This window comes from Dipodomys spectabilis, unplaced genomic scaffold (assembly GCF_019054845.1).
Source record: "Dipodomys spectabilis isolate Male_0828 unplaced genomic scaffold, ASM1905484v1 ptg000089l, whole genome shotgun sequence".
In the NCBI taxonomy this organism is placed as follows: Eukaryota; Metazoa; Chordata; class Mammalia; order Rodentia; family Heteromyidae; genus Dipodomys; species Dipodomys spectabilis.
Window position 1 is genome coordinate 10,330,136 of NW_024870766.1, and position 14,312 is coordinate 10,344,447.

The 14,312-nt window shown below is 35.6% G+C and overlaps 1 protein-coding gene across 1 annotated transcript in view; it reads left to right on the forward strand.

Annotated features, from left to right (window-relative positions):
- The window catches only part of Sema3e (semaphorin 3E), a 201,786-nt gene extending 190,141 nt beyond the window's left edge, over window positions 1-11,645 (forward strand). Inside the window, exons 16-17 of the mRNA XM_042684792.1 lie at window positions 63-202; window positions 11,187-11,645. Of these exons, the coding sequence (XP_042540726.1) occupies window positions 63-202; window positions 11,187-11,639 (593 nt within the window). The 3' untranslated portion in view covers window positions 11,640-11,645. The remainder of the gene's footprint in view (window positions 1-62; window positions 203-11,186) is intronic.
- The last annotated feature ends 2,667 nt before the right edge of the window (window positions 11,646-14,312 follow it).

The following is a 14,312-nucleotide window of genomic DNA, read 5'->3' on the forward strand; positions in this document are numbered from 1 at the left end:
AGAAAACGCTTTTAAACAGTAAAAATCAAGTCTTAAGGCTCCTATTAACATCCCTTATGTAGGAGATGCTTTGGATAAGACTGAAGAGCGATTGGTTTATGGCATAGAAAACAACAGTACTTTGCTGGAATGTACCCCACGATCTTTACAAGCAAAAGTCATCTGGTTTGTACAGAAAGGACGTGAAACAAGAAAAGAAGAGGTAATTTATATCTGTGAACACTTTGGGAATCACCTGTGATGCGTGATCAGCAAATAGATGTTTTGGGTTGTTGAAAATGAAACTGTGGTGCCAGATGCTCATGTCACACACTTGTAATCCTAGTTACTCAGGAGGCAGACATCTGAAGGTCATGGTTCAAAGTCAGCCTAGGCAGGAAAGTCCATAGAACTCTTACCTCCAATTAACCAACCTAAAACCAGGTGGGAGCTATGTTTCAAAGCGGTAGAATGCTAGTCTTGAGCTCAAATGCTTCACAACAAATGAGGGGGGGGGGGGAGGGAGAGAGATGGGGGGAAAGAGGCAGGGAGAGGGAGAGGAAGAAGGAGAGAGGGAGGGAGAGGGAGAAGGAGAGGGAGGGAGGGGAAAACTGTTGTGTTTCACACATCTTATTTGAAAAGCCAATTTTATTCATTAAGTGTGATATATATATTTGAATGCATATTGATTTTTAAATTATATGTGCATATGTCAATTATTTTATATAAATATATAAATCAATACTTTGGATCTAGAAATTAGAATTTCATTCAGGAAGTACTTATACATATGTTGTCAGAATGATAGTTTTAAACTGTATTGGCCAAGTTAATGTTTCTGAAATAGAGTCACTAGAACACATATGAATAATAGAAGTGAAACAAAAATAGAAACAACAAACTTTTATAAAAAAGAGCCTCTGAAAAGAAAGAAAGGAAGGAAGGAAGGAAGGCAGGCAGGCAGGAAGGAAGAAAGGAGGGAGGGAGGGAGGGAGGGAGGGAGGGAGGGAGGGAGGGAGGGAAGGAGGGAGGGAGGGAGGGAGAAAGAAGAAAGGAAGGAAAGAAAGGAGGGAGGGACATACAAAGGGATGAAAAAAATGAAGTGAAAAAGAAAAAGAATTTAAGGCCTAGAATAGTACCTAGCCAATAAATGCTATCAAAATATAAAAATAAAAAAAGAGCCTTTGAGGTATATGTGAAACATACAGTAAGACTTCCTGTCCACTGAGAACAAAGATATGCCATTAGCTCTTTCATTCTATAAATAGTTTTGGAAATGAAGATTTTATTTCTGAAACCACCTAGTGATGTGAGAGGTTTGCCTTGGACTGCTTGGGATTTGAGGATTAGGTCGTATTTGACGCACATATACAGAATCATTTGGAGGCATTAACTGGGTAAGGAAATTTGGGTCAAGGCTGCTGGCTGTGTACAGGAAGAAGTTAGGAAATCAGTTATAGAAGCTGGATCGTTGTTGTTGATTACATGGGCTTTGAACTCTACCGACATTCTAAGCAAGAAGACATTTGAAATATTATAGTACATTTATACTGAATTAAACTATTCACTCAGTGTTAGGATATTTTCCACTTCACATACCTGAGGTGAAATGGCTTTTTAAAGTATATCATAACTCCTTTTGAAAGAGAGGATTTAGAAATATTCCATAGTTCCTCCAGTTGAATAGTTTCAGAAGACCCAGAAACAATTCTTTCATCAGTGGTTTCTTTTCCTCAGCTTGTCTATTCCTCATCTGAAGTACACAATAATCTACTTTATTTTGAAATATTTACCTGATCATCCTGACTTACTTCATCCATTGATGTTCAATTATAAGCTTCTTTCTTATTTTGCTGATACAATCTCATCTCCTTGCCCATCATTTCTAGTCCCTTCTTTCAACAGAACATCTTTACAAGTGGATCCTGTTTCATTGAAAGATCTCTTTACATTGGTTAACATTCTTTCATCTTATTTATAATGAGACCTATATCAGTTCATTGCATGATCAAATGTAGATCATAGTAAGTTTAGGTTGACCACTCCAGTGCACCTCCTATAAGAATGATACTTAGAGCACACCTCAGAATGGTTATCATCATCTCCAGATTCCACAAAACATGAGAAGTTACTAACTTGTCAGGCTACAGAGAGTGGACATCTCCCTTCTGCTAAATTAAGTTTTTAATTCTTGGACATCTTCCTGTTTAAACTTGTTCTTTCTTGGATTCAGCCCTCTAGTGTTATCAATCAATGGCATATTCATAGGGATAACATTGTTGTTCTAATTTTATCTTTAGAAACTAAACAATAAGTGAAATGACAGAACACATCTAAAGTTACAAAGAGACTTACCAGAACACTCCTGGTAGATGAAGCAATTATTTAACAAGCCACTATTCCCCAAAGGAACTAAAGCAGGTTGCTTACCTTGTTATCTCTAGATTGCACACTGCATAGTACATAGAATTATTCCACCTTACACATTCAAAACTGAAATGCAAAGAGTTATCACCTATACACAATAGTGACATGCTGGGTGGGTTAATCTACATATTCTCATTCCAAAGCTGTGTTGATTTACATCCATGCATTGTCTCATTGTCTGTATATCAAGGAGTAGTTATATTATTATTATTATTACTATAATTATTGTTATTATTTTGTCAGTCAGGGGGCTTGAACTCTGGGCCTAGGCACTGTCCCTCAGCTCTTCAGCTCAACGTGTGCACTCTACCACTTGAGCCACAGATCCACTTCCAGTTTTCTGGTGGTTTATTGGAGATAAAAGTCTCACGGAGTTTCCTGCCCAGGTTAGCTTTGAACAGCATCTCAGATCTCAGCCTCCTGAGTAGCTTGGATTACAGGCATGTGCCACCGCCACCAGCTCCTGGCCTAAGTATATTCTTTATAAATTATACCAAAATTTATTTCATTTACAAGGAAACACTTAAGAAACAAAATATTTAATAACTTACTGCTAGTATAACATCGTATACTATAGGTCTCTGTTCTTTCAACTAACAAAATACATCATCTCAAACCAGAATTCTAAATTTAGTTTCTAATGTAGAATAAATAGGAAAACATTTGTTATGAAAGGTCTTGTATTCAAATTGTGAAAAATTCTGATGCTACCTTCATCTCTCTCTATATACTTTTCTTCATAAGAGTATACTGGAGCTTACTGTTCCAACTTTCATGACTAAAGCACTACTTTTCATCTTTAAACATTAAGAACCTGCTTGTAATTTGAAAAATTCCTGTTTTAAATTCTGAGACCACAAAATACTGTACTACAATATGTACATAACTGAACTATTTTCAAACAGTGCACACTTTTACTCATCCCCACTGGAATAAAAAATAATATGATTGACTAGTTTTTGAAAATATTGATATAAAACTAACATACACTAGCTTGTTTTCATGCATTTGTAACAAGAAGAATGTTTAGCTCACCCTTTAAAAATGGATATTGTGAGTTATGCTTTCATTTAAATCGTACTGTGAAGAAAGAGCAAAAAGTAATATTAAATAAGGTTGCAACTTGTACTAGACCTTGAGTTCAATGGCCTCTTGCTCTCACATCTGATTGTTCATAGATGGACTTACCCACTTGAGCCATGCTTCAATTAACTAGCAAAAATTTAATTGGAAATGGAGTCTTATGGACTTTTCCACCTTTGGCTGCCTTCAAATTGTGATCCTCAGGAGGTCTCGGCCTCCTAAGTAGCTAAGGTTATGAATTTGAACCATCAGTGCTTGGCTGAGAAGTTGCAATTTTAAAAGCATTGTAATGAAAATTTTTGCTAAGAAAGTCAACAAGAGAGTGACATTTGAAAAATGTAAGATAGTAGGCCATTTTTACTATATGGGCAAAGTTTCTAGATAATGGCAATGACAGATACAAACGGCTATTGAGGAAGGAAGGAGTGCATCTGACATATTTAAAGAACAGCAGAGGGGAAGTCAGTGAGGAGGGAGGGACATGAGGACCAGAGAGAATAAGAGAGCATGAATCAGAGAGGGAAATAAAGCTGCTAGCTTATTCAGGGGCTTTGTTCTGAGTTAAACAGGGAAACACTGGATAGCAAAGGGGAGATATTATTTGAGCATCATCTAGATTCTGGCATGTTGAGTGTGGTTATGAGGTTAGAAGTGAACAGGTATTGAAATGAAATAAATTTTAATGTACAGAGTTTGAACTCTAAATTTGGAGCATATACCTAAGATCAAATAATTAAAGCCTTACTAAATGAGTATCCTTGTGAATTGTATGTAATTTGAATAAAATAGTTATTAATTAAAATAAACCTAAGATTTGACTTTTTGCTGAATGCCAGTCAAACCAAAGAATGTCAATCACGTCTTGAACTTTTATTCCTCTTGAGTTTTGTTCTTCTTCCATTTACTGACAATAGCATAGAATCTTTCCCAGTGATGCTGGAACAAAATTGGGGCCTAGAAACAAGGGGAATGAGATTCCTAAATCTCCAGTGAGGAAATTAAGGGGCAATGCCAAGGTACATGAGACAGCATTATGCCTATGCCAGAGTGACATAAGCAGATGGATAACTTGCTGGTACATTAAGACCAGAGGCTTAATTTATAAATTTGTTCTTTAATAAATATTGTGGAATTTCTTTCCCCATGTTTCTTATTGATCGTTTTTTTTGTAGTCTCCAGCAAAGAAGAAATATGCATTTGTGTCTATTAAAAAAGCCTATTTTGTGAATTGTGTAGAATTAAAGGAGCACAAAAATGCACATTTATTGTTGGAACTCAAAACAATGTGTAAATTGACATCAAAACTCCAAAAATTCAATTACATTTCACTTCCAATTCATCTTTTAACTCTTTGCCAAACTCTACTTTCAGACCACCTATTATGCTGTGTAAATTAATCAAAGTCATGAGTAGGCATGATGAACTTATCAGTCAGCAGCTCCTTAACAATGAACTTAAGAGTTCATTGTTTCTTAGTTAAATATGTGAAGACTAAAAACCTGTTACATGAATTTAAGGAATAGCTTATCCGGACCAAGAAAAATAGACTGTACAATCACATTTTTTAATATTATTATTTTTTGGTCGGTCATGGGGCTTGAACTCTGGGCCTGGTCGCTGTCCCTCAGCTCTTCAACTCAAGGTCAGTGCTCTACTGCTTGAACCACAGCACCACTTCCAGTGTTCTAGTGGTTTAATTGGAGTTAAGAGTCTCACGGACTTCCCTGCCCAGGCTAGCTTTGAACCCTGATCCTCAGATCTCAGCCTCCTGAGTACCTAGGATTTACAGGTGTGAGCCACTGGTGCCTGGCTTACCTTTTAATATTATTTTATGTCACCAAAGCTGGGACACTTCTGAAATAAAATCTTGCCCTACTACCTTGTCTGTGATGATTCATACTTTCCTGACTCTCAGGAAAGCTGTAGCCTGACAGGAAGTGTCAGAATCAATGACACTATAATTTTATGTTTTTGTCTTCATACATATGTCCTGAAAACATGGGGCTTTGTTCCATATGAATGGCATTTCTTTGTTTTTCTTGTTTTCATAACATAAAGTGCATGAACTCGTCTCATTTGAAACATCTGTTCAGCAATATTTTTTTCTTTTTGGTCCATTTTTTAAATGTTTATCTTTTCTAAACTAGTAACTCATTACAATCAAATTTTCTGAATCTACTTTTTTAGCATTGATAAAAATATTTTCCTAGTACCATAAGTATGTTAGTGCAAATATTTTCATTTTAATTATTTTAATTATTTTTATTTCTAATATATAGCTAGTTAGTCCACAAATTGCATTTCCCCCCTTGGTATGGCAGAGACATATTTCTCCTAGTATTCATAGAGAGTGATGCTCAGAGAATAGATAAGGATCTAGAATTTAAATCTAGAATTTGAATTTAAATCTAGAATTCAGAAAAGAGAAATATTTGAAACTTAAATATTCTTCCTGGGAATCATGTACAGATCCGTCCATGCCTTTTCCCACTTATATCAATCTCTATGTCTTATTAAACTTGCTAATATGACGATGCAAGCCAAGTTAGCAGATACGCAACAATTAATTCCTCTTGTTCTAGAGTATGGCTCCTATTAATAGCAAGTGCAGGGCTGGGAAGGTGGCTCAGTGGTAGAGCACTTGCCTTGCATGCATGAGGCCCTCAGCACCACATAAGCAGAAAAAGCTGGAAGTGGCACTGTGGCTCAAGTGGTAGAGTGCTAGCCTTGAGCTGAAGAGCTGAGGGACAGCGCCCAGGCCCAGAGTTCAGGCCCCATGACTGACAAAAAAGAAAGAAAGAAAAAAAATAGCAAGTGCACATTTTTTGTGTGAAGATATACCTCATAAATACGTTTGTCTGAACTACATTGTTTTAATCATATAATGTACCTTAGATGGGATAGCCCTTGGACATCTTGCCTTCACTTTAGCTTAGATATTGACTTAAAGAAATACATTTAACTATATTGCTGCTATTTGGCAACTATCTCATTTCATGAAAACATGAAAGATTTTTCTTGGGCTTCAGTACAAGGAAGCATTTTGAATCTTAAAATTTATTATACTTTTCTCTGTTCATTGAGAAATTTCATGTTGGAGTTGTCCTTAAACTTTAGTAATTGTACAATGCTTTATGCTGTGAATTTTTGCATTAGCTTTACTCATCCTTTCTCATAATTTCCCTTCATTATGACATTCTAATAGATGGAAATTTTAAATACATATTCCCCTTAAAATTATTTCAATGTTGTAAATATACTATGACCATTTAATTGAAGTATATTAGAATTTGAAAGTATCTAAGCAACATTTAGTTTATATATTGCCAAAAATAACTGAAACAGTAATTAGAAAGTCTTTTACTTTCCTTCCTTCCTTCCTTCCTTCTTTCCTTCCTTCCTTCCTTCCTTTCTTTCTTTCTTTCTTTCTTTCTTTCTTTCTTTCTTTCTTTCTTTTTTTCTTTCTTTCTTTCTTTCTTCCTCCCTCCCTCCCTCCCTTTCTCTCTCTCTCTCTTTCTTTCTTTCTTTCTTCCTTTCTTTTTCTTTCATTTTTGGCTTGTTTTAAACTTTACGTGAATTTTCTAAATTAAACCTCTTAATTTGTGACACATTATTATGATTGATCCACAGAAATCTTTCTTGACTTTATTTTTCCTGGATGACTTTTCTCCCCTTTCCTAACTACATACATTCCCCAAACATTCATCATAATGCTTGAAATAAGTCCAGAACTGTACTTGTATATTGAACAGATATACAATATTTTGAGTATGTTTGAGCTGTAAAGCTGAATCAATTATTTTATCTATCTTATTATTCTTGCTTTTAAAAATGAACATTATGATTTAAAGTCCCTTCCCCCCAAATACTGTGTACTTTATTTGGCTCTACCTTCCAGTAACCATTCTATAGCATACACAGCACTCCATAGTCCTCCATGACTCTCCAAGCAGTGAGAAATCAGGGTCAGCACTTCTCCCACATCATTATTGCTCATGTCTGTATGGTCTGGATGTAGATGCAGAAGCAAGCTGTTGCTTTGTTGCCTATGCACATGCTTCATTTCAGGAGTCCTTGCCAACTTTCACTCAGAACCTCTGTAGCATCTGCACTTCCAGGACAGTCTGTGTAGGGCCATTGTTTGTGCAGGCCTCCATCACAATGTGCTATGGTCTACTTCTCTATCATTCGTCTTTCTTCTAGTGTAACATGGTATCTTTTGTAAATTTTCCACTTCTAAGATTACTCCCAGTAAGATTAATGTAAACTCAGTTATATATTAAGCAGTTAGGTTTCTCCTCTAAGCTGCCTATTTATGTGCTTTTCTCAGGCATACTTCTTCATATTGACTTTAGGTTCTTTGCATCTTCTAGATATTAAAATACTTTAAATATCTTAACATGAAAATAACTGATGTAGGAAAATTCCTGTGGTAATTATCATAATTATGTCTTGGAATATGTACCTGTCTTGAATCTGTGTACATAACATAAAAGCTCAAACTTGAGAGCTTTTATGATTATTGAAGAAAATTGTATATTTTTATACCAGATTACAATTCTATTTCTAATTTCAGTGGCCAAAGGCTTAGTTTTAAGGTTTGTTGTTGTTGCTTTAATAAACTGCTTGATAGATTCCATAAACTAGATGATGCCTTTCATACTGGTTAATACATTATTATAGCATTTGAATAGGAGATGTATGAGGTGGCCCTAGGTGGATTATTGTGAGAAGTCAATGTCTCCCTCAAGCTGCCTCCTGAGCTCTGTGCTGCAGCCCTCTCGCATCCATTAAAGATTGTTCCTACATGCCACTGCTGTGTATCATTGCACCCTAGGATCCAACTAATATGTTCTCATTTTTCACTGTGTGCCCAGAACAACTCAGGAAAATAGAGAGGTGGACATTTGCCCTTAAGTAACTGATAGCATGATGAAGGCAATGAAATTATTTCATAGATAAACATTTTAAATAATATAAATACAAAATTCTGTTACAAACAGAAGTGATACAAACATGAGTGAAGCTAAAGGTCTTTATGAGTTGTAAAGGAAATAATTATAAAGAAAATGGAAGTGTAAGCCTAAGACAAAAAGAAAATTAACAGTGAATTGGTAGGCAGTAACACAGAATTTGATAAGGAAAGAGAAGAAAGAACAAGACCAAAATATAACTCGAAGAAGAAACTAGAGTGGCAGCAGGAATGTTAAAGAAGATATGATCTAATAACACATAAGGTGCCTTCTCCTTGACTTTAAAAGTGCATTGTCTTCTTGGGACACTAATACTGTTGTGCCCAGGTCACAGCACCCCCACCAAGAAGACCACCGAGAGTCAGACTTTACAGCTGTTTTAAGGTTTTATTTAGCCAGTCTGCAGCTTGGGCCTCGTCCTACACTCTGACACAGGGGAGCCTAGGAGGAGAGCCCCAAGCTAAAGATTTGCAGGGCTTATAAAGGCAAACAACCAGTTGTTTGGATTACCCACCACGTGTTGCTCTGCTAGCTGAGATAAACAAGCAACAAACAGTCACTGCCTCATAACTCTTCAATATGAGGCATACACTATGACACATACACACACATAAAACACACACACACGCACGTCCACACAAAGAAGATGAATATGAAAATGCCTTATTTCACATGAAGCAGTGCATGGTTTGGTATGCTTATAGATTTATTCAAATGCGACCTCAAAATAAATGCACAAATAAAATATAAGCCAATTAATCAAAATGATTCTTTAATATAGCTTTTTTACTGAAATAATTATCCACATGAAGCTTATATGGTTGTGTGTGTGTGTGTGTGTGTGTGTGTGTGTGTGTGTGTGATGTGTTCATGTGTGTATGTGTGTGAAGCTTTCCTTCTATAACATATGACTCATTCCTAATACTTAGCCGGGTGACTGTTATCCTAGCTACTGTAAAGGCTGAGATCTAAAGATCATAGTTCAAAGCCAGCCTGGACAGGAAAGTCCCTGAGACTTATATAACCAATTAACGACCAGGAAACTGGAAGCAGTGCTTTGGTAGAATGCTTGCTTTGAGCTAAAGAGTTCAGGGACAGCAGCTAGGCCTACAACCAACAACAACAAAAAAATCCCAATACTTCTTTCAAGTGATGTTAAAGATTTTTATGTCTATGACTACAAAGATATTGTTTGGTTTCCACTTGAATGGAATGTATTATTAACATATTAAAGCTATCTTTTTGTTTAGGGGGGGTGTCCAGTTGTGGGGCCTGAACTCTGGGCCTGGGTGCTGTCCCTCAGCTCTTCAGCTCAAGGCTAGCACTCTACCACTTGAGCCACAGTGCCACTTCTGGCTTTTTTCTTTTTGCTTATGTGGTGCTGAGGAATCGAACTCAGGGACTCATGCATGCAAGGCAAGCACTCTACCACTGAGCCACCTTCCCAGCCCTAAAGCTATCTTTCTTTTTAGCACCTGGGAAAAATAAGACTTTGGAAATGGTGTCGAATTTATAATAAAATCAAATACTAACACTGACGCTGATCTACATGTGACACCAAATACAATTTTTAATTTATGTGAATTTTTGTGATAATAAACATATTAAGAGATTACTATAGAATGATCATTAATCTCCAGAAATGCTACATCGGACTGTTTGAGGAGATAGACTTGGTAAGGCAAAGTCTGGTTAACTGAGCAAATGTCATAATAATATGTCATAAAGATATGAACAAGAAAAAGAGAAAAGAAATTGAGTCTTAAAGAAGACTTAACTAGCCTCTATCCATTGAAATAAGAGAGAAAAGTAGCCATGAAAATTAATTGAAAGGATATGACTAGATATATGCATTAATGCAGTAAGCCCAGACCTAAAGGTTAACATGTGAAATGATGGTAAGAAGGACATTATAAAGGAGCCTGTTTAACAAGCTGACACTTGATTTGTTCAGGATGAGAAGTAGCCAGCTGGAGAAAGTCCCTCTAGGAAGAGATAAGAGCAGAGGTCCTAAAAATAATCAAGCTGGGCATGACAGAAAGAACAGAGAGAAGGAAGATCTGAATGAGTCTTTTATGAGACAAGGCCAAAGAAACAGTCATGAATCCAGCCGTGTGGTAAAAATGATGATGAAGACGGATACTTTTCTGGGTTAGCATTGAAGAAACCTTGATAAAAATTTGTGATGTGTTAAATATGAGAAATATAAATAATTGACAGTTGAGGATGGGGTAATTTGAGAATGCTATAGAATGAAGTAATTGATATGTTGTATTTTGGTAAACAGAAACATTGAAAGACACCCAGAACTGGTCATTACAATTCAGAAGGCCTAAAACAGATGTGGAAAATATTTGCTCTATACTTCCAGAACCAAGAGTTAAAAAAATCACAAATGCGACAAACCTTCATATCCTCTTCTGAGTGATTATACGGAATTCTTTAGGGAGAAAATTAGCTCATCTTGCCCTTTAAGATGACCTATGAGATGACCTCAAGGCCATGTTAAATAGAATCCAGTGTAAATAATGGAAATAAGTTCCTGACTTTCACAAACTGATTTAGTTACTTTGCATATTTGAAGGGATGGCTTTCATGATATGATAATCCAAAGGAAAAAAATCCAAATAGGTAGGGGCAGGGCTATAGATTGCTGTTTTATTACCTACTGTCATTTCCTTTGGGTAATACTCCAGTGCCATTTCCTCTTTTTTTTCCTTACAGGTTAAGACAGATGACAGAGTGGTTAAAATGGACCTGGGCTTGCTCTTCCTCAGGATACGCAAAGCCGATGCTGGGACCTATTTTTGCCAGACAGTAGAGCATAGCTTTGTCCATACGATCCGTAAAATCACCCTGGAGATCGTGGAAGAAGAGAGAGTGGAGGAGATGTTTAGTAAAGACTATGAGGAGGAAGGGCCGCACCGGATGCCGTGTCCGGCCCGCAGTAGTATCCCTCAAGGAACAAAACCATGGTACAAGGAATTCCTGCAGCTGATCGGGTACAGCAACTTCCAGAGAGTGGAGGAGTATTGTGAAAAAGTGTGGTGCACAGATAAGAAGAGGAAAAAGCTCAAAATGTCACCTTCGAAGTGGAAGTATGCCAACCCACAGGAGAAGAAGCTGCGCTCCAAACCTGAGCACTATCGTCTGCCCAGGCACGTGCTGGACTCCTGATGGGTTGAAACCACCTATTAAACCACCCATTGGCTTTGGAAAAAGTTTTACAATGGAAATCGAAACAACAGCAACAACAGGAAAATAATGACAAAGCATCCAACTTCTTTCCATTGCTCTTGCACAGAAATGACTAACGGTGTTACAATAAGTTATTCTACATACTCATCTGACTGGATAAAGCTCTCTTAATATTAACTAATTTTTAAACAAGTCATTGTTGAATAGCTTCATATTATATTTATCATTAAAAAACGGCATAGCTGTAGTTTTGTGTTTGAGGTGTATTTCCAAGGAAATTATTACATTAGCTTTGGGGGGAAAATTAGAACATTCAAGAAAAAAAAGAGAATTTCAGAATCAAATTAAAAACTAAGTGTTTTTAATCTTTGAATTTTTCATTCCATCATGGTGTAAAATATGCAGAATATCAGATATATTCACATTTTCCTGTAAGTTTTCTGTACCTGTTAATTATTGTATCAATGTCTAAGCCACGAGATTTGAGTAGCAGGTGTGTGTTTGTGGTTGCTATAAATCATGAAAGGAAAATATGGTCACTTTGAGGCCTGTGCTCTTCACAAAACATTTACCAAACCATATTGGTGATATTTCTGGTATATAATGTTAACATGTCCTTTACATTTCACTCCAATGTGGAAGGGTGGAAGTCAAGATAACTTTCTCAGAAAGATATCAATGAATGTCAAAACTTGAGTTACAGTTAAAATTAGAATTAAAGATGTATTCTGCCCTCTTGTGGTCATATGTTGTCTTATGTTTCTTTTTCTCCTCTAGTGAGCTGTCTGGGAAAGATTTGAAAACAGATTATAAGATCTATCTAGTTCATTTTCAGAAAAATCAAACAAAACTTTAAAGTATTTATACTTGTATCATGATTGGTGATCAAGATAATATGGTAATATGTATGACTTCACACGTCAAATATAGAGATATTGCAGACTTGAAATGCTAGTAACACTTAAAAGTTTATTCTTTTGAAAGAATTGTACCTGAGATCTAAAAGGTATTTTGGAAGCATGTTTTATTTATAGCAAAAATATTAAGCATTTTTATCTCAGATACTATTTTTTTCAGTTCTATTTCAGCAAACAGGAAAATTGTTTCATGAGTTCATTTTACTACTGAGATTTTCAAAGCATTATATTTACCTTTTTTCCTTAAAAATAGTATCCAAATTTGGTATTTTTGAGAATGTTCATTTCTTGAAGTATTCTTCATATTTTAAAGAATTAGCAGTTGCATTTCTAAAGCACAGATTTCTGAGACATTTTGTTTAAATAAAATTAAAAGCAGCAGGACCACACATACAAACAAGTTATAAGTATTTATTTAGATGGTAAATTTAGATATTTATTTCAGTTTTCAAAGTTACCTTGTAAGCTATATAATTAAGATAAGATGTTGAAAACTTGTAATGATTTACAATTTTATCCTAATATTAATGAAGATAAACATTTCAAGTAAGTATAAAAAGCTTGTTCAGATATGCCCCAACTTCTGAAAGCTCTAGTATTTTTTAGAGCTCTGAAAGCTCTAAAAAATCCACTTGCTATTTTCCCTAAGTCCACTGGAAGTCAATACTTCCCATTGTAGTAATCAAAACACATGTTAGTTTTTTGTTTTTAATTTTGCCCTATATGGAGAAATGAAACCATAAACACACATCATAGTTCCTTAATAAAATTTATGTTGAAATACTCATTGAGCAAACAAAGAAATAATGCAATTTTTGGAAAAATATTCTTCCATTAATGCATGCGAAGAAAATGCAGACATTTCTCCTTTGTTCAATTTTAAAAGACAGAAGCAAGACAGACATAACATTAGTGTTAGCATTTTAATCAACACACATATAAGCAGTTCGTGATGATGACAATGTTGAGTGTCAATACATGCTTGATGCCAAAGTGATAGGGATGATAAAAACATTTTAATGTGATATAAAGCTTACAAGTTAAATACACAAGCAAAACTGTTTGATTAAATTAAGATTAGTATTAACCAGACAATTAGCATTTTATTTAAATACTAAAAAGGGATGTGGGAAAACTAATTTCACTCAAATATGGCATGTGATTTTTATGAAATACAAAAATGCTAGGGCATGGCGCAAGTGGTATAAAGCCTATTAAGCAAGCATATGGCCCTAAGTTTATGCTAGTTTGCCAGAAAATAATGAGAGAGATAAAAAGAGACAGGAAGATACAGAGAGACAGAAAAGAAGGAATGAAGAGGGAGGAAGGAAGGAAGGAAAAATATGAAAGGGAAAGAAGGAAGAGAAAGAAAGAAGAAGGCAAGAACAAAAGAAAATTCTGAGAAACAGGCCCCAAATTGAGAGGGAACACTAAATTATGTGTTTATATTCAGTATCTTATATCTTGCTATCTGTTTTTCCAAGGATGAATTGTGTCTTCTACATCTCTCATTTTCACACATGCTCTCCCACGTTCTCTTCTGACACACAAACACATGTACACATAAATATGTACACACAGGCATACTATATTCTTCTAGGAAAAAAAAATAATTGCCCTTTCAAAATACAAACCAAACAGTCAGTATTGCTCTACCATTTGTGAGGATTTGAAACCCCTGAGCATTCTTAGGCTTTTAGTTCTGGCTGGGGTTAGAATTCAAATTCAGAAGCTC